The sequence below is a fragment of the Pseudophryne corroboree genome, chromosome 8 (genome assembly GCF_028390025.1).
Source record: "Pseudophryne corroboree isolate aPseCor3 chromosome 8, aPseCor3.hap2, whole genome shotgun sequence".
NCBI lineage: Eukaryota > Metazoa > Chordata > Amphibia > Anura > Myobatrachidae > Pseudophryne > Pseudophryne corroboree.
In genome coordinates this window covers 368,955,804-368,982,780 of record NC_086451.1, presented here as the reverse complement: position 1 = coordinate 368,982,780, position 26,977 = coordinate 368,955,804, and the positions used below count along the sequence as shown (strand labels likewise).

Genomic DNA, 26,977 nt, shown 5'->3' with positions numbered 1-26,977 from the left:
TGCTGTGGTCATTGGCTGCATCCTCAGACGCAGCGCCACTGGCTCCGGCAGCGTGATTTCCCCAGACATCCTGAGTCACCACAGGCTTACTGGATGTCCAACATTCACTCAGTTGATCTGATGCTGTGCCTTCGGATGCAGCATTAGAAGTCTGGACGATTATTTACTTAAGACTCCTCATGCGGCTTTTGCATAGTTTTGCACAACTGCGGCAGTGCTATTTGCGTTCACCTCTTAATCAGACCCATATTTATGTAGAGAAATGCTGTTCAATATGGTGGCTTCATATAACTATATAACAATAAACACACGCCTACACTCAGGAATGAAACTTCCGATGGAAAATACAGCATTAATGAGTTCTCTGACAACGTAAGCAAGAAAACAAAGATAAAAAACGAAAGCAACTGATGCCAGCTAACCATAACTCTGACCCTTCTGCTTTCCATGACAACCTTTCTGCCTTTCCCTGACCTGTCATAACAACTATAAAATTGTCACATGCACCATAACGAGACAGCAGAAGGTACACCTTTTATTACAGTTCTCTGTTTGACGCAGCAGAAGTGTCGCACCGCCGTTCCTTTTCTTACACCAGTCTATATTTTATTTCCACACAAAATGATTCTAATATTCTGGGGCATGACCCTAAGTGGCAATTAAAGGCAAGTAATGTCTACAAGACCTACTGTAGACAGATTCAAAAAAGTAAAATAAAACCTGTGTACTTTTACATTTGTGAACAGGCACTGATATATTTATAGGTGGAGTACCACAGGGATCTGTACTTAGGGGGTGATTCAGACCTGATCGCAGCTGTGCGTTTTCGCACAGCGAGCGATCTATAGACTGCGCATGCACCGCAATGTGCACCTACGTCAGCAAACAACAGGCATGGCCAGATAGTGACAGGCTGGTGTGAAAAATTCAATCGCACAGCCATTCGCATGTTGACTGACAAGAAGAGGCTGTTTGTGGGTGGTAGCTGACAGTTTTCTGGGAGTGTCAGGGAAAAGGCAGGTGTTCCCAAGCGTTGTCAGGGAGGGTGTGTGACGTCATTTCCGGACCCGATCTGCCTGTTCTCATTGCACTGTAGGAGTAAGTCCTGGGCTGCGCACAGACTGCACACACTGGAAAAAGAATTCAACGGTGAGTGAGGTGCGAACAGATATGCACTGACTGAGGTTTTTTTTTGCAGCTCGGTGTACACATGTGATCTCACACTTGCACAGCGAATATACACTCCCCTTGTGCGGCGACTATCTGAATGCAGTACAACAAATTTAGTAGCCCAGCGATCAAGTCTGAATCACCCCCTCAGACCAGTGCTTTACAACATCTTTATTGGTAACTTAGCAAATCGTATCGAAGGAAAAGTATGCCTTTTTGCAGATGACACAAAGGTATGCAACAGGGTAGACACACCAGAAGGGGTAAAATAAATGATTGAGGGACCGTCACTGCCAAAATATGCAAAATCATTCATTCAAGTCTAAAAAACGTAAAGGCTAAATATAGTATTAACTAGGTGATTCATCGCGCCCTACGGGCGCTCTTCACAGTGTCGTAAGGGGCTACGCCCCCTTAACCCGTGCACGCCAGGTCGTAGCCCCTTGCAACACCGTGAACAGCGCACGCAGGGCCTGATGAATCACCTAGTAGGTGCTGTGGTTGGGGGAGACGCAGATGGGGGAGGGGGTCCGGGGGTGCCGCGAGTGGGGAAGGTGTGGTTGCGGGGGTGCCACAGGTGAGGGCGGGGCTGGTGCGGTGGTGACGCGGGTGGGTGAGGAGCAGTTGCCGCGGGTGGGGGTTCGGAGCCATCGCGGGTGGGGAAGGAGTGGTTGCTGGGGTGCCGAAGATGGGAGAGGGGTGGGTGCGGTGGTGCTGCGGGTGGGGGAGGGGCGGGTGCGGTTGTTCTGCGGGTGGGGGAGGCGGTCCGGAGCCACCGCAGTTGGTGGAGGGTGCCACGGATGGGGCCCAGAGGTACTGAGAGTGGGGGAGGGACGGGTAATGCTTCTCCTGCTTCTCCTGGAAGCAGCTAAGCTGCTGTCCTCCCTTTGGCAGTGGCTCTCCCAGAGACTCGCACAGCAGCCAAGCAGCCAGTCACTATTGTTAGCGCCGGTGTTCCAACGCGCCGCATTACAGGGAAGAAGATGCACTCAATAAACTACAGCTCCCAGCAGGCCTTAGCGCCGGAATGCTTCGGCGCAAAGGGCTGCTGTAGTTTATTTAGTGCGTCTACTTCCTTGTAATGCGACGCGTTGGGACACCGGCGCTAACAATAGTGACTGGCTGGCAGAACTGACTGACTCGCTGAATCAATGTAAAAGGTGAGGGTGCTGTGCAGTGTCAGTGACACTGCACACCCACTGCACTGCACAGCACTGTCACCTTTTACATTGATTCAGCGTCCAGACATTACCCTCCGTGATATCACCCACTCTATCCGATACATTAGCCATCTCGGGGCATCCAGGCCGGCAGCCCTGGTGCTATGTTGCGGAGTCAGGGCCTCTGGGGATCTGGGCGCAGCTGTGGCGGGGAGGCACTTCTGTGACATCACGCGCAGAGGAGGTCCTGGGGCTCAAAGAGCATGCGGCGATATGAAAGCCTTCCGCTGCGCCGCTCTCTTACACATCTATGCCGGTAGCCGCAGCAGCTTTTGTTCCACCTGCGCTGCGACTAGGGAGGGGGGATTGTTGATGCTGGAGGGGACAGGCGGGCTGGCAGCAGGACATAGGACGCTGCAGTAGAAACATACCTCCCAACTGTCCCGATTCCAGCGGGACAGTCCCGCTATTCGGAGACTGTCCTGCTGTCACATGCGTGGGTCGCAGTGTCCCGCGGGCAGGGGGGCAGTTGGAAGATCCTGTGATCACCGCTGCTCTGCAAAGCAGCCAGTGGTCACTGAATTAGATGCCGTGTGCATGCGCACATCATCTAAACAGTGCAGGGAGAGAGGCGGGGGCTGCCCAGGTGCTCAGGGAGTGCTGTGCACTTCCCCAAAATGACGTAAAATGGGAGTCAAGTGGCAAGGCCCCGCCTCTTCCTGAGAAGCCCTGCCTCCTTTTCGAGTGCGACAGTGCTTCCGGTGCGTTATGTCCTGCCTCACCTGATTCCAAACTTGGGAGGTATGGTAAAAGGTTTTTTTTCCCCTATCTACAGCGCAGAGACTTGCTGCAGATGCAGTGGTATACCCTCCAGCTGCACCTTTTTGGCAGGTACAGGACCTTTTTTTTAATGTTCTATACCGATTTTTGACTCTCCAAACTTTCATTGAAAGTATAGGAAAAGGGGCGTGGCCACACCACTGTACCCATGATCACGCCCCCTTTTCGAATTTGTAGCGATTTTTATGTGTAAATTGTTGGAGGGTATGTTGCTGCAGATGCAGTGGGCCTATTTTGGGGTGTGGGCCTGGAGCTGCAGTTCCATCGGCCCCATTGTTAATCCTGCTCTGGGAACACACAGCAGCCAAAGGGCAGAGCCTCCCATTGGATGTAACCTGTGTGGGAGGGCTTTTCTCTCCCAATCAGCTGTGGACTGGGTGTGATAGACCTGTTGCTAACCCAATGAGAGCTCCTAGCCACGCCCAGAGTGACAGATCTGGGCTATTATATAGGAGATGGTACTATAATGGAAACTACTGAGGAAGAAGGCGATCTGGGAGTCAGAGCCAGATGAATAATGAGGTGGGTGGGACTACAGATCCAGGCCTACACATAAAAATAGGCCCATCATCATAACAGCATAATGATGGCAGATTCCGAATCACAGGTGGGTAGCAAACCTCTTATCCCAACCTTTAGCAAGTATGTGCCATGTCTGTCACAGATTCCATTTCCTGTTCTATCTGTGGTGCCAAGGGGTAGCCTCATTTCCTATTTTCTGTGTCCCGCAAGGCCCCAAAAGACAGGAGAGTGAAGGAGATACATGGGACTTACCAGTGTGTGTACCCCCTTCCCTTTGCTTTTTCAGCTCTGGCTGTGGTTCCAGATTCTCCAGGAGAAGCAGTGACCGCCTGTTCTTGTCACCAACCCCGAAGAGAACACACAGGTATCATGATGGTGCTTATCTGCTTGTGTGTGAGGTTTTACTCTTTTTTTATTTATTTTCAATAATGCCAACCTCAGGTAGTGCAGCAGAGACACCCTACGCCTGTCAAGACTGCCCCAAGGGACCTTGGATGGATGTGCCTTGCATGTAGCAGGACTATGGGCCTGCGTACCAAGGGGTAGCCTCATTTCCCTTTTTTCTGTGGCCCGCAAAGGCCTCCCAAAAAAACAGAAGAGTGAATGAGATACACGGGACTTACCACTGTGTACCCCCTTCCCTTTTGCTTTTCCAGCTGTGGCCAAGGGCGTACCTACCATAGGTGTCAGTTGACACCCACAAACGTCCTCTTCCTGTCAATCTTCTTGCGATCGCCGGTGCGATCGTTTTCTTCGTTAGATCTGTCGCTGTCCGGTGATCCCAGTCACCAGCAGCAGACGCTCCTGCGCATTGCGGAGCATACGCATGCGCAGTTCAGACCCGATCGCACCGCTGCAAAAAAATGCAAGCGTGCAATCAGATCTGAATCACCCCCCATGTGCACTGCAGGTGGGGCAGATGTAACATGTGCAGAGAGAGTTAGATTTGGGTGAGGTGTGTTCAAACTGAAATCTAAATTGCAGTGTAAAAATAAAGCAGCCAGTATTTACCTTGCACAGAAACAATATAACCCACCCCAATCTAACTATCTCTGCAAATGTTATATCTGCCCCCACCCCCTCTGCAGTGCACATGGTTTTGCCCAACTGCTAACAAATTTGCTGCTGCGATCAACTCTGAATTACCCCCAATGTCTTTGTCTTGGTAATAGGGTAATAAATCCATAGTACAAGATAATGTTACAAGGGGTTACCATTGACTGATGGCTTTCTGAATGGCTTGCCAATACCCTGATGCAACATTTACTTTGTAGTATTATTCAAGCTTCTTTTATGACAGACAGGGGCGGATTGGGAACTTAAAGTGGCCTTGTGTAGGTTGGAATAAGTCAACTATAAGTGGGGCCAACACAAAAGTAGGCAGGGTTAGCAAATTGTTACCATTAGCCACAATGGTGTCAATCAAGGCCAATGCAACGGGATGTAGTCAAGATCCCGGCGGTCAGAATACCGACGCTGGGATCCCGCTCGCCAGAATGCCGGCAGCGGTGCCAGGGCTGTCACACTCTTGGATGTCCACGACACCCATAGTGCAGCCAACAAGTAGGCAGAGTCAGCACACCACGGTGACAAGTACAGGCATTAATAAAATGATTGTTGCCACTTAATATAACAGCAGTTGTCAGCTACTGAGTTTATAATTCACCTTAAGATGTGGCCACAGAGGACTGGCCAGACTAGGATGAATAAAGCAAGGTGACTGAATGATACTGTGCCAAATTAATGTCCTGGAGCTGAAATGTATGAAGGGCCTACTGTGTGCTGCTGCAGGGGGTGTGATAATTGCTGTGGCGGAATGACTGCCATAGGGTTTGTGAACAGTACTGTGGGTGTGTGTTCTACACGGAGGGTTTGGCCTGTGCTGTGAGTGTGGCTCCCTCTATGGAGGGTATAGCTGGTGCATACCTGCAGTCACTCTATAGTGGAGCTATGACAAAAAAAAATAAGATTTTACTTACCGATAAATCTATTTCTCATAGTCCGTAGTGGATGCTGGGGACTCCGTCAGGACCATGGGGAATAGCGGCTCCGCAGGAGACAGGGCACAAAAGCAAGCTTTTAGGATCACATGGTGTGTACTGGCTCCTCCCCCTATGACCCTCCTCCAAGCCTCAGTTAGGTACTGTGCCCGGACGAGCGTACACAATAAGGAAGGATCTTGAATCCCGGGTAAGACTCATACCAGCCACACCAATCACACCGTACAACTTGTGATTTGAACCCAGTTAACAGTATGATAACAATGAAGTAGCCTCTAAAAAAGATGGCTCACAACAATAATAACCCGATTTTTTTGTAACAATAACTATGTACAAGTAATGCAGACAATCCGCACTTGGGATGGGCGCCCAGCATCCACTACGGACTATGAGAAATAGATTTATCGGTAAGTAAAATCTTATTTTCTCTAACGTCCTAGTGGATGCTGGGGACTCCGTCAGGACCATGGGGATTATACCAAAGCTCCCAAACGGGCGGGAGAGTGCGGATGACTCTGCAGCACCGAATGAGAGAACTCCAGGTCCTCCTCAGCCAGGGTATCAAATTTGTAGAATTTAGCAAACGTGTTTGCCCCTGACCAAGTAGCTGCTCGGCAAAGTTGTAAAGCCGAGACCCCTCGGGCAGCCGCCCAAGATGAGCCCACCTTCCTTGTGGAATGGGCATTTACAGATTTTGGCTGTGGCAGGCCTGCCACAGAATGTGCAAGCTGAATTGTACTACAAATCCAACGAGCAATAGTCTGCTTAGAAGCAGGAGCACCCAGCTTTTTGGGTGCCTACAATATAAACAGCAAGTCAGACTTTCTGACTCCAGCCGTCCTGGAATTATATATATATATATATATATATATATATTTTCAGGGCCCTGACAACGTCTAGCAACTTGGAGTCCTCCAAGTCCCTAGTAGCCGCAGGCACCACAATAGGTTGTTTCAGGTGAAACGCTGACACCACCTTAGGAAGAAACTGGGGACGAGTCCGCAGTTCTGCCCTGTCCGAATGGAAAATCAAATATGGGCTTTTGTAAGACAAAGCCGCCAATTTTGACAATCGCCTGGCCGAGGCCAGGGCCAACAGCATGGTCACTTTCCATGTGAGATATTTCAAATCCACAGATTTGAGTGGTTCAAACCAATATGATTTGAGGAATCCCAACACTACGTTGAGATCCCACGGTGCCACTGGAGGCACACAAGGGCTGTATATGCAATACTCCCTTGACAAACGTCTGGACTTCAGGAACTGAAGCCAATTCTTTCTGGAAGAAAATCTATAGGGCCGAAACTTGAACCTTAATGGACCCCAATTTGAGGCTCATAGACACTCCTGTTTGCAGGAAGTGCAGAAATCGACCTAGTTGAAATTTTTTCGTGGGGCCTTCCTGGCCTCACCCACGCAACATATTTTTACCACATGTGGTGATAACGTTGTGCGGTCACCTCCTTCCTGGCTTTGACCAGGGTAGGTATGACCTCTTCCGGAATGCCTTTTCCCTTAGGATCCGGCGTTCAAACCGCCATGCCGTCAAACGCAGTCGCGGTAAGTCTTGGAACAGACAAGGTCCCTGCTGGAGCAGGTCCTTTCTTAAAGGCCGATGCCACGGTTCCTCTTGGAACAGACATGGTACTTGCTGAAAGCAAATCCCTTCTTAGCTCCCGAGGCCATTAGTCCTCTGTGAGCATCTCTTGAAGTTCCGGTTACCAAGTCCCTCTTGGCCAATCCGGAGCCACGAGCATAGTTCTTACTCCTCTATGTCTTATAATTCTCAATACCTTGGTTATGAGAAGCAGAGGAGGGAACACATACACCGACTGTTACACCCACGGTGTTACCAGGACGTCCACAGCTATCGCCTGAAGGTCTCGTGACCTGGCGCAATACCTGTCCCATTTTTTGTTCGGGCGGGACGCCATCATGTCCACCTTTGGTCTTTCCCAACGGTTCACAATCATGCGGAAAACTTCCCGATGAAGTTCCCACTCTCCCGGGTGGAGGTCGTGCCTGCTGAGGAAGTCTGCTTCCCAGTCGTCCACTCCCGGAATGAACACTGCTGACAGTGCTATCACATGATTTTCCGCCTAGCGAAAAATCCTTGCAGTTTTGCCACTGCCCTCCTGCTTCTTGTGCCGCCCTTTCTGTTTACGTGGGCGACTGCCGTGATGTTATCCCACTGGATCAATACCGGCTGACCTTGAAGCAGAGGTCTTGCTAAGCTTAGAGCATTATAAATTTGCTCTTAGCTCCAGTATATTTATGTGGAGAGAATTCTCCAGACTTGATCACACTCCTTGTGTGACTGCTCCCCAGCCTCTCAGGCTGGCCTCCGTGGTCACGAGCATCCAATCCTGAATGCCGAATCTGCGGCCCTCTAGAAGATTAGCACTCTGTAATCACCACAGGAGAGACACCCTTGTCCTTGGATATAGGGTTATCCGCTGATGCATCTGAAGATGCGATCCGGACCATTTGTCCAGCAGATCCCACTGAAGAGTTCTTGCGTGAAATCTGCCGAATGGAAGCGCTTCGTAATAAGCCACCATTTTTACCAGGACTCTTGTGCAATGATGCACTGACACTTTTCCTGGTTTTAGGAGGATCCCGATTAGCTCGGATAACTCCCTGGCTTTCTCCTCTGGGAGAAACACCTTTTCCTGGACTGTGTCCAGAATCATCCCTAGGACCAGCAGACGTGTCGTCGGAACAACTGCGGTTTTGGAATATTTAGAATCCACCCGTGCTGTCGTAGAACTACTTGAAATAGTGCTACTCCGACCTCCAACTGTTCTCTGGACCTTGTTCTTATCAGGAGGTCGTCCATTTTCTTTGAAGACGAATCCTCCTTTCGGTCATTACCTTGGTAAGGACCCGGGGTGCCTTGGACAATCCAACGGCATCGTCTTGAAACTGATAGTGACAGTTCTGTACCACGAACCTGAGGTACCCTTGGTGAGAAAAGGCAAATTTTGGGACATGGAGGTAAGCATCCCTGATGTCCCGGGACACCATATAGTCCCCTTGTTCTTTGCTATCACTGCTCTGAGTGACTCCATCTGGATTTGAACCCTTGTAAGTGTTCAAATTTTTCAGATTTAGAATAGGTCTCACCTAGCCTTCAGTACCACCATATAGTGTGGAGTAATACCCCTTTCCTTGTTGTCGGAGGGGTAATTTTATTATCACCTGCTGGGAATACAGCTTGTGAATTGTTTTCAATACTGCCTCCCTGTCGGAGGGAGACATTGGTACAGCAGACTACAGGAACCTGCGAGGGGGGAAACCTCTTGACATTCCAATCTGTACCCCTTGGATACTACTTGTAGGATCCAGGGGTCCTGTACGGTCCCAGCGTCATGCTGAGAACTTGGTAGAAGCGGTGGAGGGCTTCTGTTCCTGGGAATGGGCTGCCTGCTGCAGTCTTCTTCCCTTTCCTCTATCCCTGGGCAGATATGACTCTTATAGGGACGAAAGGACTGAGGCTGAAAAGACTGTGTCTTTTTCTGCAGAGATGTGACTTAGGGTAAAAAACGGTGGATTTTCCAGCAGTTGCCCTGGCCACCAGGTCCCATGGACCGACCCCAAATAACTCCTCCCCTTTATACGGCAATACATCTTTGTGCCGTTTGGAATCTGCATCACCTGACCACTGTCGTGTCCATAAACATCTTCTTGCAGATATGGACATCGCATTTACTCTTGATGCCAGAGTGCAAATATCCCTCTGCGCATCTCGCATATATAGAAATGCATCCTTTAAATGCTCTATAGTCAATAAAATACTGTCCCTGTCAAAGGTATCAATATTTTTAGTCAGGGAATCCGACCAAGCCACCTCAGCTCTGCACATCCAGGCTGAGGCGATCGCTGGTCGCAGTATAACACCAGCATGTGTGTGTATACTTTTTAGGATATTTTTCAGCCTCCTATCAGCTGGCTCCTTAAGTACGGCCCTATCCGTAGATGGTACCGCTACTTGTTCTGATAAGCGTGTGAGCGCCTTATCCACCCTGAGGGGTGTTTCCCACCGCGCCTTAACTTCTGGCGGGAAAGGGTATACCGCCAATAATTTTCTATCGGGGGAAACCCACGCATCATCACACACTTCATTTAATTTATCTGATTCAGGAAAAACTACAGGTAGTTTTTTCACCTCACACATAATACCCTTTTTTGTGGTACTTGGAGTATCAGAAATATGTAACACCTCCTTCATTGCCCTTAACGTGTGGCCCTAAAAGAAAATACGTTTGTTTCTTCACCGTCGACACTGAAATCAGTGTCCGTGTCTGGGTCTGTGTCGACCGACTGAGGTAAATGGGCATTTTACAGCCCCTGACGGTGTTTGAGACGCCTGGACAGATACTAATTTGTTCGCCGGCCCTCTCATGTCGTCAACCGGCTTGCAGCGTGTTGACATTGTCACGTAATTTCCATAAATAAGCCATCCATTCCGGTGTCGACTCCCTAGAGAGTGACATCACCATTACAGGCAATTTGCTCCGCCTCCTCACCAATATTTTCCTCATACATGTCGACACACACGTACCGACATACAGCACACACATAGGGAATGCTCTGATAGAGGACAGGACCCACTAGCCCTTTGGGGAGACAGAGGGAGAGTTTGCCAGCACACACCAAAACGCTATAATTATCCAGGGACAACCTTTATATAAGTGTTCCTCCCTTATAGCATTTTAATATATATACATATCGCCAAATCAGTGCCCCCCCTCTCTGTTTTAACCCTGTTTCTGTAGTGCAGTGCAGGGGAGAGCATGGGAGCCTTCCCACCAGCCTTTCTGTGAGGGAAAATGGCGCTGTGTGCTGAGGAGAATAGGCCCCGCCCCCTTTTCGACGGGCTTCTTCTCCGGAGTTTTAGATATCTGGCAGGGGTTAAATACATCCATATAGCCTCAAGGGCTATATGTGATGTATTTTTCGCCATACAGGTATTATACATTGCTGCCCAGGGCGCCCCCCTCCAGCGCCCTGCACCCTCCGTGACCGCTGTGTGAAGTGTGCTGACAACAATGGCGCACAGCTGCAGTGCTGTGCGCTACCTGATGAAGACTGAGAGTCTTCTGCCGCCTGGTTCCGGACCTCTTCATCTTCAGCGTCTGCAAGGGGGGTCGGCGGCGCGGCTCCGGGACGAACCCCAGGGCGAGCCCTGTGTTCCGACTCCCTCTGGAGCTATGTCCAGTAGCCTAAGAATCCAATCCATCCTGCACGCAGGTGAGTTGAAAATCTCTCCCCTAAGTCCCTCGATGCAGTGAGCCTGTTGCCAGCAGGACTCACTGAAAATAAAGAACCTAAAAACTTTTTCTAAGTAACTCTTTAAGAGAGCCACCTAGATTGCACCCTACTCGGACGGGCACAAAAACCTAACTGAGGCTTGGAGGAGGGTCATAGGGGGAGGAGCCAGTACACACCATGTGATCCTAAAAGCTTGCTTTTGTGCCCTGTCTCCTGCGGAGCCGCTATTCCCCATGGTCCTGACGGAGTCCCCAGCATCCACTAGGACGTTAGAGAAAAAAGTTTTATTTTTATTTTGTGAAAGGATGAGAATTGTATTGTCGGCTTTTCCTTGAATACTAGCATAGTTTAAATTAAAAAAAGTCCAAAATTGGTCGCTGATTATTGACGTATTTTTATGTGTTCATCCCACATTTCTAGCCACAGCAGTAAATTAATAAATGAACTGCCCTCTTAACAGTTGCCTTTTGGGAGAAAATAAAAAGCTACAATAGCAACACTGGACCAGGGCAGTAAGGGTTAACTTACTGCATTGTAAATGTGCATACCTGAGCCGGTTTGGGCTCCCAGTTCTACTTTGTAGTGAAAAAGTACAAATACATTTTTAAATATTTATTGGAAAAAAAAACAACAAACAAACAAAACATAACAAATGTAAACTGTCATGGCCAGCCATCCTGAGCTAGCGCTAACAGAACAGGTAATGCGGGGGGTCCAAGTACCACCACAATACTAGTGAAATGGGCTTCCCTGTGTACAGGACTGTGGGGAGCCTTCACAGATAGCAGAGTTATCCCAGTGGTAGCTTTTATGTTTATAGAAAAAACTCACTGACCAGGGTGATTATTATTATTATCATGCTGATTCTTCTTTTTCTTCTTTTCCAATGACTGTCAGCATGCCGATTCTTCTTCTTCTTTATCGTGAACGACTGTCAGCATGCTGATTGGTGGATGATTCAAGCTATCCACCAATCAGGGTGCTGACAGCCATTCACTGTATGACCTCTTTCTACTGTGGATGAAAAATTCACTGTCCTATGTATTTCTTTTCAACAGAATTGCTACATGTAATAACCTGTTTATTATTACATCTGAATGTGTTGGCTCTCATTATGCTTAGGCATTTGTATATTTCATAGAATTTGAGGAGTTGCTCTTCACTTATGACTCCATGCACTTCCCTCTCATCTAATATACAGTGGGCCTCTTGTCATCATTTGTACTTACCACCAACGCTATAGTCACGCAGCTAGCTTTCTACCAAACCACACAATGCATAAGAAGTCTTTATACAAAGTACAAAACTTGCTGTGCAGTACAAAAGCAGCTGTGGACATATAGTGCACCTTCACTTTCACGAATGGCGGTATCAGGCAATGGGGGTGGGGGTGTGATCAACAGAGAATGGCGTCAGTAAGCCCTCACCATTTGTCTAAGGCAGGGATGGGGAACCTTTGGCCCTCTAGCTGTTGTTGAACTACACATACCAGCATGCCCTGCTACAGTTTTGCTATTTGGTCGTGCTAAAACTGTTGCAGGGCATGCTGGGATGTGTAGTTCAACAACAGCTGGAGGGCCGCAGGCTCCCCACCCCTGGTCTAAGGCCAATTAGCCTACAAGTAAATATATATTTTGGGGTTGTAAAACCAACGTTCACTGCGGATGAAATCCACAGACACATGGGTACAATGGAGCTAATTCAGAGGTGAACGCAAATGGCACAGCCACTGCATCTTTTTATGCAGCCGCTGTGCGAAAATATGTTAATGCTGCAGGAGGCCTCTTGTGTAAAAAGACAGCATCACAGATCTGATGTCTGCATCCGAAGATGCAGCATAGAGTCACCATCGTGACCATCGGTGGAAGCATCAGCCATCTAGGGTTACTCAGAATAGCAGCCACACCTCCAATGCTGAGGCCTGTAAATCTGTCTTGGGTACTCCCACGAAACAGAGGCGACACACCTCCGCTTTCTGAAATGGTCCCGACTCCTCCACAAAACAACTGCAGCCTTTCAATCCGGTGTCCAGAGTACTACGTACAGAGCTGTAGCAGCATCTCGACATACTGTACGCACACTGCTACTTCGGCTCATGGGAGTCATTCTGAATTGATCGCTTGCTAGCTGTTTTTAGCAGCCGTGCAAACGCTATGCCGCCTCCCACTGGGAGTGTATCTTAGCTTAGCAGAAGTGCGAACGAAAGAATCGCAGAGCGGCGGCAAAGTTTTTTTGTGCAGTTTCAGTGTAGCTTCAGACCTACTCAGCGCTTGCGATCACTTCAGACTGATCAGTTCCTGTTTTGACGTCACAAACACGGCCTGCATTCGCCCAGCCACGCCTGCGTTTTTCCAAACACTCCCTGAAAACGGTCAGTTGACACCCAGAAACGCCCACTTCATGTCAATCACTCTGTGGCCAGCAGTGCGACTGAAAAGCTTCGCTAGACCTTGTGTGAAACTACATCGACCGTTGTGAAAGTACGTTGCGCGTGCGCATTGCGCCGCATACGCATGCGCAGAAGTGCCTTTTTTTTGCATCATCGCTGCGCAGCGAACAATTTCAGCTAGCGATTAACTCGGAATGACCCCCCCCATGTGCAATCCCAAAAATATCCAGCAGATGTGACCGAATTGGGACTGTGTACGGGGCTAAATCAGCACCAATATACAAACCACACAGATTATTGTAATAAGTTAAAGAAGTATTTTTATTGGTGTCACTCTACATGGCTATTTCCACTCTACAGAAGTTCTTTGGTCTTGATCTATCTACTTTCTAGTGAACAGTTCTCCAGAAAGGTGAGAGAGATGTGCTGAATTGCACATGCTGTAGTAAAAACGTCCATCAACCCATGTCTGGCACAAAGGGTGTGGATGGCACAATAGCAGTTGCGTCTCCTTCTGTCGCTACAGTTACACCCCAAGATTAGATCTGCTCCTATTACTGTGTGATATGGCATCTGAAACAGTGATTTCCCATACCATATACAAACTGACTTATTAGTATACGGATCTCAATAACTTCATTACAATGTGTCCTGATCCCCATATTTCCTATGTGAACATGGGCATCAGTGAGCAGTATCATTTTATATCCATCAAATGTCACTTACTGTATCATGCACAAATGTTTTTTTTTTACCTCAATGTTTGCTTGGCTGGTTTAAATAATGCCATGTAGGGGGTAATTCCAAGTTGATCGCAGCCGGAAATTTTTTAGCAGTTGGGCAAAACCATGGGGGTCATTCCAAGTTGTTCGCTCGCAAGCTGCTTTTAGCAGCTTTGCACACGCTAAGCCGCCGCCTACTGGGAGTGAATCTTAGCTTCTTAAAATTGCGAACGAAAGATTCGCAATATTGCGATAAGACATCTCTGTGCAGTTTCTGAGTAACTCGAGACTTACTCGGCATCTGCGATCAGTTCAGTCAGTTTCGTTCCTGGTTTGACGTCACAAACACACCCAGCGTTCGCCCAGACACTCCTCCGTTTCTCCAGCCACTCCCGAGTTTTTCCCAGAAACGGTAGCGTTTTTTCACACACTCCCATAAAACGGCCAGTTTCCGCCCAGAAACACCCACTTCCTGTCAATCACATTACGATCACCAGAACGAGGAAAAAACCGTGAGTAAAATTCCTAACTGCATAGCAAATTTACTTGGCGCAGTCGCAGTGCGGACATTGCGCATGCGCACTAAGCGGAAAATCGCTGCGATGCGAAGAAATTTACCGAGCGAACAACTCGGAATGACCCCCCATGTGCACTGCAGGGGAGGCAGATGTAACATGTGCAGAGAGAGTTAGATTTGGGTGGGTTATTTTATTTCTGTCCAGGGTAAATACTGTCTGCTTTATTTTTACACTGCAGATTGAACACACCACACCCAAATCTAACTCTCTCTGCACATGTTATATCTGCCTCCCTGCAGTGCACATGATTTTGCCCAGCTGCTAAAAAATGTCCTGCTGCGATCAACTTGGAATTACCCCCATAATTCTAAGGTTATACATGTTGTCATACAGTAATAGATCAATAAATGAGCACAAATATTGATGCATATATAGAAATATATAGTTTTTATTGAGTAAATGCTATTATGAATACAACAGGCATGTGTGTATATATGAAACTCACAGAAACTGTATTTACTAAAGGAATATAAACTGATGAAAGTAAGTAGTCTGCAACATTTTACTGCCAAGCTTTCACTAAATGATTTTCACTGAAAACACCGGAATATTATTATATTTGTATGTTTTATGGTGGTAAAATAGTACCATGAAAAGAACAACAATGGGCCTAATCCAGACCTGACCGCTGATGTGCGTTTTCGCACAGCAGCTGATCAGGTCTGAACTACACATGCGCCGGCGCCGCAGTGCACCGGCGCATGCCAGACAGCCGCCGGCCATCTTAGCCCTGTGATCGGCTCTGCCTTATTGGCAGGCAGAGGCGGTCGCTGAGCGGGAGGGGGCGGGCCGGCGGCATTTGGCAGCCATTTTAGGGGCATGGTCTAGGCAACGCAGGCGTGCCAGGACCGTGCAGGGGGAGGGGCGCGGTGGCTGCGTGACGTCACATACAGCCATTCCGACCCGGACAGCTACGGGTAGCTTCCTGCCAGCGTGCAGGAGCTGCGCTGGTAGGAAGCTACTCGTGAAGTACAAAAGCATCACCGCTGTGCGATGCTTTTGTACTTGTGCGGGGGAGGGGGGGGGGAATAGGGCCTGACATGCGGGGCGGACTGGCCCTATGCTGGGCGTCCCCCCACATGTCTGTGTAAATTTAGCACATCTACGATCAGGTCTGAATTAGGCCCTATATCGGACAGATTTTGAATTCCCAAATATACATTGTGCCATAAATTTCAATTAGCAGTAGTTTTATATTGGCAATGGTGAGTATGTATATACAGCTATATAATTGTAATATAAGATGAGGCCATGCATCGAATCATCATTGCTGATGGTAAACTTTGAAAGGATAAATTCACCATCTCAAAATACTGTAATCCCTTCAGTATTTGCAAGTATCCGCTAAAAATGGTCTGTAACGGAGTATGTCTGACACCTTGGGACGATTTTTGATCGATTTTGTGTTTCAGGATCTAAATCCCACATTTACTAACAGATGATTTTTGACATCCTTTCAAAAAAAAAAAAAAAAAAGTCAATAATTATCAGTTAGTAAATGTGGGATTTAGGGTTATATTTACTAACAATCAATCTGTATCCGTTTTGTATTTCAGGGTCTAAATTCCACACGTACTAACAGATGATTTTTGATTTTTTTTTTTAAACAAGTCAAAAATTATCTGTTGGTAAATGTGTGATTTAGACCTTAAAGCTGTGTGCACACTAGACAATTTTTATTAATGATATGGGCGATAACGACATTTCTGGAAGATATATGCATGGACCATATCGCCTAGTGTTTACCCACATTTAAACACCAAATTAATCAAAAATCAACTAAATCGACTTTTAGCAAATATACCCCCTGGTCGGGATCCCTATTTGTAATCATTAGCTAGATACGCTCTGTAACAGAGTATATCTAACACCTTATTTTTCCTGCAGAATAGGGATTTGTCCAGGATCCAAGATCAGGAGAGCGCCACGAAATTCAGGCGTAGGCAACTATGCCTTGTGGTCTATTTTGCACATTTATTGCCTAAAAGAGCCACAAAGGTGGAGAAGCATCGGTTTTTAAAAGAGTGTATGCTGGTAAACATCCTGACGTAGGCTAATAAACCCTCTGTTGTATTCCGGAGGTTCTATTTTACCTACCAAGAAATGAGTATACAGATATACCTCTCCACGTACTTCCTGTTTTTAAATGGTTTCATTTAGTTGAGGCTTAGTTACAGTATTACAGAGGTTGTGCGGAAGCTCTTGCTACGGGTTAGATGACTCATTAATGACCTGAATAGGAGTCCGCTCCTCCTCTCCATTTCCTCTGGCCATGTTTTGTTTTTATATATGTCATAAACTAGATGACTGCGGTCCCGAATACTTCTCTTGATACTTTTCATATGATAGATCAAAAGAAAGAGATGCATTTGAAATAAGGATTATTGTTCTCATATCATGTAGAGTTACTGTAGGAAACAGACTTGCCAGTAAAGCAACTACCTATCTCTTTCTCCTGTATCTTTATTTATTGCAGATCATTGTCTAATGTCCCTGCCTGGTGTAGATTTTGACATCAGTACGAGAATGGCAGAGCATACAACAGAGTGCAGAGCTGTGTGATGTCAATACCTGCTTGAAAGTTTATTCATGAGAAAAAATAACACTGTACGTTTTGCTAGGAAGAACATCTCATAGCCTGTTAATTGCACTGTTAATTAATCTTGCTGAATCACTATACTCAAAGAAAAGAAATCTGCTTAAATTGCTTATACATGAGTGACAATCAGCTAATAATCACAATAATATGGTTTACGACTGTAACACATATTTTATATGTTGGTAATAAAAAGAGAATAGAATTGTAATTTGCCAAAAGTAAGAAGCACATTTTACGTTTATCGATGCATCTGTCGTACGTATGTACCCAAAAACCCGCTCTGGTCACCTGACTCACATTTTTTTCACCATGTTCAATAACGGCAGGTGCAGGAATCAGTGAAAGTCAAACATATCTATATACAATGATCATCACATTTCACTTTCACTTGTACAGACATTTCTTGATAAATAGGAAAAGGTTACTGTTACTCTGAGTAAATAAATGATATACCTTGGATATCATATGCAAATGGTAAAAATAAGTAAAATACTTTAATAAGTAACAACTTGGTCATCTCTTGTCAATAAAAAGTATCTGTAACTGGAATGGGGGGTGTTTCCATACTCTTCTCTCTTTATCTGAAATAAAAAAATAAAAATAAATTAATGAAACATAATCAGTTTCCAAAAGTAAATGTAGGATGTTTTATACTGCATATACCTCCCTCCTCCGATAACTACATGCTATTGCCCTCCGAAATATTGCTCAGTAAGATGAAAGGCGGGATGTCAGTTGTGTCCCAAGAAACATAATCATACTGTATGACAATTTTCAATTAAAGCTGGGTACACACTGTACAATAATCGGGCTGAAAAAAAAGCCGATTACCAAAAGTTTGGCCTGAGAATCTGATAATGTGTATAAAGTCTGGGTACCGATGGTCAGTCCAAAAACAGAGGTATTGGGTCCCTATATCAGGAATGCTGCACATCATTAATGGCCACCTAGCCCTAACGGGAACATATCGGGCTGAAACTGCAGTGTGTACAGAGTTGGTCATTCCGAGTTGATCGCTAGCTGCATTCGCTCGCTGTGCAGCGATCAGGCTAAAAAACAGCATTTCTGCGTATGCGGCGCAATATGCACGCGCGACGTACAATTACAACGACCGATGTAGTTTCACACAAGGTCTAGTGATGCATTTCAGTCGCACTGGCTGCCGCAGAGTGATTGACATGAAGTGGGCGTTTCTGGTGGCAACTGACCGTTTTCAGGGAGTGTGTGGAAAAACGCAGGCGTGCCTGGAAAAACGCAGGTGTGGCTGGGCGAATGCAGGTTGTGTTTGTGATGTCAAATCCAGAACTGAATGGTCTGAAGTGATCGCAAGTGCTGAGTAGGTTTTGAGCTACTCTGAAACTGCACAAAATAAATTTGAAGCAGCTCTGCGAAAGAACCATTCGCTCTTCTGCTAAGCTAAAATACACTCCCAGTGGGCGGTGGCATAGCGTTTGCACGGCTGTAAAAAACTGCTAGCGAGCGAACAACTCGGAATGACCCCCAGAATTCCAACCGCTGGCCTCCGATTCCTGACAACAGTTCATGTTAAAACGTCACCTTTTTGGGCGTCTGTATTTTTAACAGCAACGACGTGCCCTCACCCAGAGCGAGAAATGTATATGCTCAAAATCGGATATTCTCTGGATTATTTTTAGCTCCAAAAATGTCCTGGTCGCTAGTGTAGCATGTACCTAGCACAATAATGTTCCTGACACTTTTGAATATGTGTCTGTATGTAAATGTTATACAGATGTTCTTGTGCAGTTTCAATATTTCAGCATGGCAGTGTCTGTTCGGTACTCAGGCTCACTGCAAATGTCCACTATGAGTACCTGCAACTACAAATGATACTAATGAATTCCAATCTCCATAATATTATGTTTCAGTATTTTGTGTTGTGATTTGCAGTAGCTTAGTACTGTAAAGGTCCATACACACTTAACGATATAATGAGCGACGTCGCTCATTTTCCCCCTCCTTGAGCGACGTCGCTCATTTTATCGTTAAGTGTGTATGCCGCCAGCGACAACCGATGCGCGGCCCCGCGGGTCGGCAACGATCGTCGCTGTCGGTAGGGCATGCATGAAGGATGTGGACTGTCGTCCACGATCTTCATGCAGGGCTGGCGGGGGCGTGACGTCACTGAGCGATATGAGCGGTCATATCGCTCAGTGCGTACAGGCGGCCGCCGACTGGCCGGCCCGGGAGGGGGAAACGTTTGACGATGTCGCTCATAGAGCGACATCGTCTAATGTGTATGGGCCTTTAAGCTGTGTTTTATGGCAATTTGCTTCTGGAATAGTGACAATGCAGGCACTGCTGGTACACTAGACAGTGCCACTCCTCCCCTCTTAAGTGGTGCCACCACCTCATTGCATTGTTCCCTCAAACCCTCAGTTTCTTACCTTAGCAGGTGGAGGTGTGATGCTCTATGCCTCTGACCGGGACTGAGATGCATACCCAAGCACCACACTCCCTGCATTACACTGACATTGAGGATCAGCAGCTTCACTGTGTAGAAGTTGCCAGCTGCTTCTCCTCCTTGTCTGCGGTGCAATGTGCGAGGGTATTAAATACACTTGATAAGTGACCTTATATTCCAAATTCTGTGTTTTCGGTGACCCTCAGCCATTGGTGCCTTAGGCGACTGCCTTGTTCTGCCTAATGGTAGTTACTGCCCTATCCATAGGATAACAGCTGGGGTACAGAACAATGGCACATTGATACTTGGGGTCACTGTTAGATGGTGTGACATGAGCAGAATGAATCACAGACAATAGGCAATATAGAGGAATTACCCATATGCAGACACCCTTTCAGAAAAAAAAAACTTTTTTTTTAAACTCTATTTTGTGGCCAGTGACAAGTCTCCCACGCTATATGTACATCCTTTGCACTGACTGTACACCAGGAGACTGCCTTGTGTTTTGGTTTGCAGCTTGTCATGAATTATGCAGGCTCTTTAAGCATGCTTCATTGCATCTGCTTGCACAAGAATCTACAGCCAGCTAACAATTTGTATGCATGACTTCTTATAATTTGCTTATAAGGAACAGAAAAAAATTGTCGATTTCCACAGTTGGGCATGAAATTGTGCACATTTCACAGGGGAATTTCTCCTTAAGTGCTATCCTAAACCCCACCATATGTCCGATGTCCCAGCTCTCAAACTACGGTCTCACTGTGACCTCAATTTCATGAAGATTTGCTGTCATTAGCTCATCCCTACTCCTTTGGTAATTTTTCTTTAGAAGTTTGTCCAGTACAAAGGAACCATTTATGGGGTTTTTCCTTCTGTTTTTTTGTAAATAAAATCAGCACATTCCAATACTGAAATATACTGTATAGCAACATTCAAAGCAGCTCAATACCAACCGTAGGCAAACACAAGGGGGTGGGGTTTCTGTTGCCCAAAAACTCACCTCCTCTTGGCAAGTGGCTAAAATTATTACAACAGTAGCAAAGATATATAATATGATTAAACAGTTTAAGGGACAGAGCAGAGCTGCAGTGGTAGCAGCTTTTTCTACAAAGTTTGCTGTGTGTGTGGATCTGAGTCCTCAATCAATGGAGCAGAGAGTAGCTGTCAGGAAGATGAGACAGGAACCTTACCATGAGGTGGGAGAATGTGTGCTTAAAATGTACAGTACTGGTTCCATTGTGTTTGTGTATTTATTTATTATGGCATGTTTAACCTTTTCCTAACCACTTATTTATAGTATTTAAATGTGCTTGAAACGGCCTATATTAAGATAATGTATAGTGTTAAATATGAATACTGTATTCCTTTCAGTATCCAGTGTATAAAAAGACAAATATTTACATTAATGTCCATGGTCATTACTAGGTTCTTCTACTGCTCCCCCAGACTCCCGCACTTGCTCCAATGTTGCAGCATTTTTTCCCCACTACTTTTTTTCTAAAATTTTGTGATACATGTCTTTTGCAATGGCGTCTAGGCTGCAATTTGCACGTACAGCTCACTGCACGTGCAGATGCAGCTAGAGTACAATAAGAACATGTTGACATTAAATGCGTTTAAGGTAACCACATATTTTGAAGGACATGTCTCGCAGGCACTCACTCCCCGATGCAATTTGCAAGCTAATGATAATGACAGCCACGGGCGGAGTCTGATTTGCTGAACACATGTAAGACACACCCAGTTATGCAAATATAGTATAACTGCTGCGGCTGTGATCTAATAGCATAAGCACAGTGTGCTGGCCACTCATTTAAAAAAAAAGAAAAAGCATTTGGAAAGAGGAAGACTCTTAGGGATGTTCTAATTAAGATAGGATGTTACCCATAGCAAACCAATGTTTTAATGGAAAACACTGTAGCATAGCATTTTGTATGAAGCTGCTTGTGCGACCTATTACATTACTAAGAAGCATTTTCGTGAAAAAATCTGCAAACAAAGACGCTTGGCGTTAGCGAGTCACACGGCACTCACGCGTTATGCGTAGCGCGACTTGTAGCGCACAGAGCAAAGATGTAAGAGGACACATCTGTAGTCTTCTAATTGGTCCTTCCGCTCAATCCGCAACCTTCCTCCCCCACCTTCCCTATCTACAGAAACACACATGACAGGCCAGCATCTTGAGTTATCACACATATTCCTTTTCCAATATCTTAGTAAATGATCCATTGCAGTACAGAGTGTAATTAGGTGAAAACCTTATTTCTTACTTACCAACATTCATCTAGAAGAGCTTCTCATAGCAACTCTCGCAGTGCACCACATTGCGGCAAATGAACATGCTGTCAATCAAATCTCCCATTGGCTTGTGGCAGATGCCGCACTGTAAAGAAACACAATGATATGCCATCTGAGAAACAAGGGTACTGTATAAATGTAACTGTGTGCAAATATCTACCTACCATCCATCAGTAAATTTACTGACAAGAAAAAACATGGGGGTCATTTAAAATATGACAAGCGGTTTACACTGTTACACTATGCAACACGCCACACCACACTTAGGGGTACATTTACTAAGCAGTGATAAGAGCGGAGAAGTGAGCCAGTGGAGAAGTTGCCCATGGCAACCAATCAGCACTGAAGTAACATCTATAATTTGCATACTTCAAAATGATACAGAGCTGCTGATTGGTTGATGGAGACATTTCTCCACTGGCTTACTTCTCCGTTCTTTTCACTGCTTAGTAAATGTACCCCTTAGTGGCTTGAGCCACTGTTAACCCTTTAATATCAGAGTCGCGGTTGGCAATACATTTTATAAAGTTGCCAGTAAAATCTGTTTAAATGCTGACAGATCTGTTCTGTGTCATCTAATCTAGATATTTATTAAATGGATCACCCACATACACAGGAACACCCATTGCTCTCGATATATATCCTGACAAGAGTATAGTGTATCTACAACTGGGTAAATACCAGCGATAGGAGATCTTATTAATGCAGGCTCTATTTCCGTGTGGTCTGTTCTGTGTAATGTGTGTAACTGCTGTCCAAGTGGATTAATAGAGTCCTTGACAGAAGAATACACCAAGAGCTACTCTCGCCTCATATACTGCTTGAGCCGTAATGTTATTATTCTGCTTCTGTGAGAGAGCAATAATGACAGCTAAAGAATAACCCTATTTTGTCTGGAGATAAAAAAGCTGAGGACGGTTTTCACTCTGGCTTCAGAAATGGAAATGATCAGAAGTTGACCATCATCAGTTATCTTTTTGGACCCATAAAAACAGATATTTGTGGCTAATTAGGTATAAAATAGCTAATTAGGTATAAATTAGGTATAAAAACTGTTGCATAGTCCCATTTTATGTCATTGTTTAAGTGTTCTGGCTGCACTTTTTATGCGCTGGGAGACCGATACCATATAAAGTGTATGTGAAACACCAATGTATACATACAACTTTGTCAGCTATACAATGTATACGTAGTAATTATTTGAGGTGTAATTACCTTGAAGCAATATTCATGGCAGGAGATACCAAGATGTTCTAAGGTGATCTTTGGACAATCTTTGATTTCACGGCCACAGTAAGTACATGGACCATCATCAGATCTATTAACAAATGGCATACAAGAGCTGTTTAAGGAATTTAGGGATTTGTTAAACAAAAGACAATAAATATGAACCATAGATTCACAGACACCCAGCAAAAGTTCAAGTGATTCAGATTACAATTAGTATCATTATTATTATTATCTTCTATTTACATGACGCCACAAGGGTTATGCAGCACCTAACAAAAGAGGTTATTCAGGTTTGTCAGCAAAACCAAAAAGTTAGCAATTGGGCAAAACCATGTGCACTGCAGGTTGGGCAGATATAACATGTGCAGAGAAAGTTAGATTTGGGTAATTATTGGCTGCTTTATTGTTACACTGCAATTTAGATTTCACTTTGTACACACGGTATATCTGCCCCACCTGCACTGCACATGGGGCCTAATTCAGATCTAATCGCTGCTGTGCATTTGTGCACAGTGGGCGATCAGATCCTAACTGCGCATGCATCTGAGCTGCAATGTACACGCACGTCGGACGGCTACAATGGGCATCGGCGGTCAGCGACGGATGGTGCGAAGGATCCATTCGCATGGGCGTACGCAAAGGTGATTTACAGGAAGAGGCCGTTTTTGGGTGGCAACTGACCGTTTAGATGGAGTATCCGGAAAAACGCAGGCGCGTCCAAGCGTTTTCAGGGAGGGTGTCTGACGTCAGCTCCGGCCCCAATCAACAGGATTTAATCGCACTGGAATAGTAAGTCCTGGGCTGCACAGAGACTGCACAAACTGATTTATAGCAGCTTTGCTACACATAGGAACGCACACTTGCACAGCGAAAATACACTGCCCCTGTAGGCGACAACTATCTGATCGCAGGACAGCAAAAAAAGCAGCCCAGTGATCAGATCTGAATTAGGCCCATGGTTTTGCCCAATTGCTAACTTTTTTGCTTTGGTAACAAACCTGAATAATGCCCAAAGTACATAAACATATAATTTTCAGTTGTTGGTTAATAAATAATCCAGAATCAGAACCCATGAGTGTATTTAAGTATGGTACTGTATGGGACTTGCCAGCTGCCAAGCCTCTTGTAGCTGCCATCTACAGATATGTCTTCATACATCTTTGCTGCAGTCACGCCAAAAGCCCCTCTTGGCACGCCAGGTTGCGTGAGAATCTTCTAGTGTCGGGCATCTTTTTTGCTTCTTTTCTGCCGATAATGCGCCTTAATCACAACACTATGCGACTCGGACGCATGATGAGACTGTGCTGAGTAATGTGATATCTGACACTTGTATATGTGTCTGAGATTGAGTGTCTGAATCTGTATACAAAGTGCTACATTGTAGCAGTCAGTTTTTCCAATGCAAGTTCTGTTCTGCTCCGTATACAGACTCAGTCACACACAGTACACACGTCATATATCAAATGCATTAGTCGCATTGCGTTGTGAATAAGATGCATTTTCTGCAAAAGAGACGCCAAGAGGTGGTAATTCCAAGTTGTTCGCTCGCTAGCTGCTTTTAGCAGCCGTGCAAACGCTGAGCCGCCGCCCTCTGGGAGTGTATTTTAGCTTAGCAGAAGTGCGAACGAAAGGAACGCAGAGCGGCTACAAAATAATTTTGTGCAGTTTCAGAGTAGCTCCAGACCTACTGAGCGCTTGCGATCACTTCAGACTATTCAGTTCCTGTTTTGATGTCACAAACGCACCCTGCGTTCGGCCAGCCACGCCTACGTTTCCCCAGCCACGCCTGCGTTTTTATCTGGCACGCCTGCGTTTTTCCGCTCACTCCCTGAAAACGGTCAGTTGACACCCAGAAACGCCCACTTCATGTCAATCACTCTGCGGCCAGCAGTGCGACTGAAAAGCTTCGCTAGACCTTGTGTGAAACGACATCATTCATTGTAATAGTACGACGTGCGTGCACATTGCGCTGCATACGCATGCGCAGAAGTGCCATTTTTTTGCCTGATCGCTGTGCTGCGACCGAAATCTGCTAGCGAACAACTTGGAATGACCCCCAATGTTAGCAGAGTTGCACAGGACCTGGCGGCTCACTCACACCTGGCATCTCCTGCTGCATGGTGAATTGAGGCTAGATGTGTGAGGATACATCTGTACGCTGCTCGGTATCCTCTTAGAATAGCATAGCACAATGTCTGTGTCTAGCAAGAATCTCAATGAGCTCCTTGCTATGTGAACACTCATACTGCAAACCATTTGAAGTCCCAGAATGCCATGCGCACGGGACAATGACTCAGCACTCCAAAGTTACCGATAAAGGGGGTAATTCAGAGTTGATCGCAGCAGCAAATTTGTTAGCAGTTGGGCAAAACGCATGCCAGACAGCCGACAGCTGTCATTGCCCATCGCTCGCCTCTGCCTGATTGACAGGCAGAGGTGTTTGCTGGGCGGGAGGGGGCGGCACGGCGGCGTTTGGCTGCCGTTTTGTGGGCGCGGTTCGGCCAACGCAGGCGTGGCTGGACTGTGCGGAGGGTGTGCCGCAGCCGCTGCGATCATCACAATGACGAGTAACTCCCGGCCAGCACGCAGGAGCTGCGCTGGTAGGGAGTTACTCTTCCAGTACAAAAGCATTGCCGCTGTGCGATGGTTTTGTACTTGTGCGGTGGAGCTGGGCCAGACATGCGGGGCGGACTAGCCCTGTACTGGGCGTCCCCCCGCATGTCAGTGTGGATGATCGTAGCTGTGTTAAATTTAGCACAGCTATGATCAGATCTGAATCACCCCCATGGTTTTGCCCAACTGCTAACAAATTTGCTGCTGCGATCAGGTCTGAATTAGGCCCAAAATCCATCAGTGTCGTATCAGCGCCACTGATATTTTGGACCACTGATGGTCCATGCATGTGCACAGGAGACCTCCTTCTTTGTGTGCAGAAGTTGTAATGTGAGTGGTCTGGGAGGGCCTTATGGTGAGGGGTTACCAGATTATATTATCCAGCCTGTGGCTTGCTGGGAAATAGAAATACACAACACAGTTTACATGACTTTACAGTCTAATCACAGCAAATGATCTGACACTTAGGTTACCACACTCCTTAGGTGTCAGCATCTGCTCAGGTCCCAGACTGTGGTATTACATTGCTGTCATACATTTATTAGCTGTGCTCAGGTTGGGCAACTGCTATATCACCAGTTTAAGCACAGTAATGGAAAGGATAACCTCAAGCTTTATATTGGGACCACAACCAAATATATCAGGGATTAACGATCACCAGCTCAACCAGTGCCTCCGCATGCTGGGCAGGGGCCTCTAAGTAATCTAGGGGCTCAGGTGGGAAATAAATAACAGTGACGCCAATATCAGGACAAAACTTTCAATAGAGATGATATATTGGACTCCATTGGGCCCATTTATCAATGAGTTATAGCTATTTAAAACTCTTTGTGTATGATAAATGGGGCTCCAACCAATCAGATCCTAACTATTATGCATTTCAAAAATGACAGTAGGGACCTGATTGGCTGGAGCCCCAGCTCCATACACAACGAGTTTTAAATAGTTTGTGTATTTATCATACACAACGAGTTTTAAATAGTTAAAACTCATTGATAAATGGGCCAAAGGTGCACCCTCGATGGGGAAATCCCATCGGTCACTGGACTCCAGACATTGGGGGAGATTCAGGTCTGATTGCTGCTGTGTGTTTTCATACAGAGGGCGATCAGCAACAGACTGCGCTTGCGTATACACCGCAATGCGCACGTGTGTCGGCA

At 46.1% G+C, this 26,977-nt stretch overlaps 1 protein-coding gene and 1 long non-coding RNA gene across 6 annotated transcripts in view; one reads left to right on the top strand and one right to left on the bottom strand.

Annotated features, from left to right (window-relative positions):
• The window catches only part of LOC134949151 (uncharacterized), a 51,735-nt gene extending 34,517 nt beyond the window's left edge, over positions 1 to 17,218 (top strand). The window contains exons 2-3 of the long non-coding RNA XR_010183115.1: positions 3,979 to 4,056; positions 17,132 to 17,218. This is a non-coding gene — a long non-coding RNA (uncharacterized LOC134949151). The remainder of the gene's footprint in view (positions 1 to 3,978; positions 4,057 to 17,131) is intronic.
• Positions 17,219 to 17,752: 534 nt separating this feature from the next.
• ZNF185 (zinc finger protein 185 with LIM domain) overlaps positions 17,753 to 26,977 on the bottom strand; it is a 344,343-nt gene continuing 335,118 nt past the window's right edge. For all 5 annotated transcript variants that reach the window (XM_063937558.1, XM_063937560.1, XM_063937559.1 and 2 more), the window contains 3 exons: positions 23,190 to 23,292; positions 21,951 to 22,059; positions 17,753 to 17,835 (listed from right to left, as the gene is read on the bottom strand). In XM_063937558.1, the coding sequence (XP_063793628.1) occupies positions 21,961 to 22,059; positions 23,190 to 23,292 (202 nt within the window). In that variant the 3' untranslated portion in view covers positions 17,753 to 17,835; positions 21,951 to 21,960. The remainder of the gene's footprint in view (positions 17,836 to 21,950; positions 22,060 to 23,189; positions 23,293 to 26,977) is intronic.